The 3,328-nt window shown below is 45.3% G+C and overlaps 1 protein-coding gene across 1 annotated transcript; it reads right to left on the bottom strand.

Annotated features, from left to right (window-relative positions):
- Nucleotides 1-1,578: 1,578 nt before the first annotated feature.
- On the bottom strand, nt 1,579-2,867 carry LOC138902664 (uncharacterized). The gene is made up of 3 exons (XM_070190552.1): nt 2,750-2,867; nt 1,902-2,224; nt 1,579-1,752 (listed from the first exon to the last, which is right to left on the bottom strand). The coding sequence occupies exons 1-3, from the start codon at nt 2,865-2,867 to the stop codon at nt 1,579-1,581; spliced, it is 615 nt and encodes a 204-aa protein (XP_070046653.1).
- Nucleotides 2,868-3,328: the final 461 nt, after the last annotated feature.

Here is a 3,328-nt window from a genome sequence, read left to right as displayed (position 1 = left end):
AATTTGGACATCTTGCCACAAAGTCCTCTACATTCCTCTTCATATCATTCCACCAGTAGACTTCCTTAAGATCATGACACATCTTTATAGAGCCTGGGTGCACAGAATACCTAGAAGTGTGAGCCTCGGTCATGATTCTTTCTCGGAGACCATCTACATTTGGAACACATAATCACCCTTGGTACCTTAGTGTACCATCATCCATGCAAAGAGAAAAAGTCATGGCCTTATGTTGATGAATTCCCTCTTTCAACTGTACCAACAATGGATCATTGTATTGCTTCTCCTTGACCTTCACAACAAGCGATGATTCAGCCCTATTTTGCACAATCACCCCTCCTTCACTGGAGTGCGCAGGGTGAACTCCCAAACTAGCCAACCGATGAACCTCCTTGGCCAATGTTCTTTGTTATGCCTTCATGTGAGCCAAACTACCCATAGATTTCCAGCTAAGAGCATCCGCCATAACATTATCCTTCCCACGATGATATAGGATATCGATGTCGTTGTCCTTGAGTAACTCAAGCCATCTTCTCTGCCTCAGATTCAATTCCTTGTGTTTGAAAATATATTGAAGGATATTACGGTCATATATCCACATGGACCCCCATACAAATAATGACGCCAAATCTTCAATGCAAATAGCACCACCGCAAGCTCTAAGTCATGTGTTGGATAGTTCTTCTCATGATTCTTTTGTTGCCGAGAAGCATATGCTATCACCTTGCCATGTTGCATCAATACACACCCTAGTCCAATTCTCGAAGCATCACAATACACCACACACCCATATGTACCCTTTGGTAGGGTCAACACCGATGCCGTAGTCAATATTGATTTCAACTCTTAGAAGCTCTTTTCACAAGCATCAGACCATTGGAACTTAATTGCCTTCTGCGTCAATTTAGTCAACGTAGAGGAAAGAGTAGAGAACCCCTCCACAAATTTCCTGTAATACTCAGTTATGCCCAAGAAACTGCGAATCTCGGTTGGAGTTGTAGGTATAGGCCAATTCTTTGTAGCTGCAATCTTCTGAGGATCAACCTTAATTCTTTCTCTAGAGATGACATGATTCAAGAACATGACAAATTCAAGTAAAAATTCAAACTTCGAAAACTTCGCATACAACTTGTGATTATACAGAGTCTGAAGAACAAACCTGACATGGTGGGCATGGTCCTCTCGACTTCGTGAATATACAAGGATATCGTCAATGGACACTATCACAAAGGAGTCGAGAAAAGGCTTGAAGAATCGATTCATAATATCCATGAAAGCTGCACGGGCATTTGTTAGTCCAAAAGATATCACCAGAAATTCAAAGTGCACATACTGGGTCCTGAAAGTTGTTTTCAGAATATCGTGCTCCCTAATCTTCAATTGGTGATACCTGAATCTTAAATCAATTTTGGAGAAGTAATTAGCACCTTGCAGTTGGTCAAACAAGTCATCTATCCTTGGCAGTGGGTACTTATTCTTGATTATGACCTTGTTGAGCCGCTGATAGTCAATGCACATTCTCAGTAGCCCATCTTTCTCCCTTGCAAAGAGGACGGGTGTGCCCCAATGTGACAAACTCTACCGGATGAAACCCTTCTCTAACAAATCGTTCAATTGTTCCTTTAGCTCCTTCAACTCTGTCGGTGCCATTCTGTAGGGCAGAGTAGATATAGGCTTCGTGCCTGGAATCACATCAATCCCAAAATCAATCTCCCTGTCTGGTGGAATCCCAAGGAGCTTATCAGGAAAGACCTTCGGAAATTCATTCACAACTGGCACAGACTCAAGTGTAGGTTCAGCATCGGTGTCCGTAACCCGGACCAAATGGTAAATACACCCTTTGTTGATCAACTTTGTGGCCTCAAGGTAGGAAATACACCTACCCTTTGGCAACACATTACCCCCTTCCACTCAATAACTGGCTTATTTCGAAATTCAAAACTAACGGTTCTGGTTCGAAAATCAAGCTTGGCAAAACATGAATAAAGCCAGTCCATCCCCATTATTACATCAAAATCAACAATCCCCAACTTAACGATATCGGCCATGGTGTCCCGACCATGCACCGTGACAACACAATCCCTATAAACCCACACGGCCATAATAGACTCACCAACCAGAGTAGATACAGAGAATGGCTCTTGAAGTTGTTCCAGTTCTATCCTAAATTCCATAGCAACATAAGGAGTGACATAGGACAAAGTGGAACCAGGATCAATAAGATCTTATACATCATGAGATTGGATAGTCAATATACCTGTGACAACATCTAGAGAAGCCTCCGAACTCTGGCGACCCCTCATAGCATAGAAACGGCTGGATCCTGCTGAACGCTATGTACCACCCCCAGCTGCACCACGCCCTATGAGTGCTGGAGTGCCTCGAGCTGGAAGAGGTGCTGCGGATGTAGTAGATGCAGAACTGGCTAGCTGTGCCATACCCCTACCCACACTGTGGCAGGATGAACGGCAATCCCTCTGAATGTGAGCCCTTATACAACACTCCTAGCATATAGGTAGGTCCATGTAGCAGACCCCTAAGTGCATCTTCCCACACCTAGGGCATGGGGGCCTCTGCAGCTGCTGGAATCTCCCACCAGGTCGACCCTATTGGTAGGATCCCCTGTTGCCATGATCGGGCCTAAAACGGCTCCACTACTGCTGACTGGGACCTGATGGTTGTGCACTGACTAAAGACTGAGCAAAGGACTAGGATGGCCCTGATGATCCTCCCCTAAATTCTAACCTACCACCACCACCACTAGAAGAACCACCAAAGTTGCTCGTGGACCGGACCTTATTGCTACCCTCTCGCTCCATTCTATTCTTCAATTTGCGGTTCTCCATGGCATGAGAAAATGCCACCATCTTCCCATAGTTGATATCAGAATTCAAGGCAGCTGTAGCAGCCGCATTAATAACCAAAGGGCTGAGGCCCTGCACAACTGGCACACTCTAGCCTCCATAGTGGGCAACATGTAAATAACATACTTGGGTATGAGTGCGAATATCATATGGTACTCCCACACACTCAGGCTACCTTCCCTCAGGCTCTCAAACTCGGCGGCACATGCTGCCTTAGTCTCGGGATGCAAGAAATGATCAATGAAGGCATAAAGAAACTCACTCCACCTTGCCGGAGGGCTCCCCTCCTCATGGGACTCCTCCCACAGCTCAACCCAAGAATATGCCACCTATTTAGGCGGTTGGAATCCAACTCCGCTGCTTCCGTATCAGTAGCACGCATAATTTAGAGAGTCTTGTGCATCTCATCAATAAAGTCCTTGGGGTCCTCCTCGGGATTAGTACCTGTGAACACTGGAGCATCT

This window comes from Nicotiana tomentosiformis, chromosome 12 (genome assembly GCF_000390325.3).
Source record: "Nicotiana tomentosiformis chromosome 12, ASM39032v3, whole genome shotgun sequence".
NCBI lineage: Eukaryota > Viridiplantae > Streptophyta > Magnoliopsida > Solanales > Solanaceae > Nicotiana > Nicotiana tomentosiformis.
Note: the sequence above shows the minus strand (reverse complement) of the source record. Positions and strands in the feature narration are given on the sequence as shown.

Coding starts and splice junctions, on each gene's coding strand:
- LOC138902664 (XM_070190552.1), bottom strand. CDS start 2,867: ATGGTGGCATTTTCTCATGCCATGGAGAACCGCAAATTGAAGAATAGA. Junction 2,225..2,749: donor TTCTTCTAGTGGTGGTGGTG/GTAGGTTAGAAT, acceptor ATGATGTATAAG/ATCTTATTGATCCTGGTTCC. Junction 1,753..1,901: donor CAGTTATTGAGTGGAAGGGG/GTAATGTGTTGC, acceptor GAATTTCCGAAG/GTCTTTCCTGATAAGCTCCT.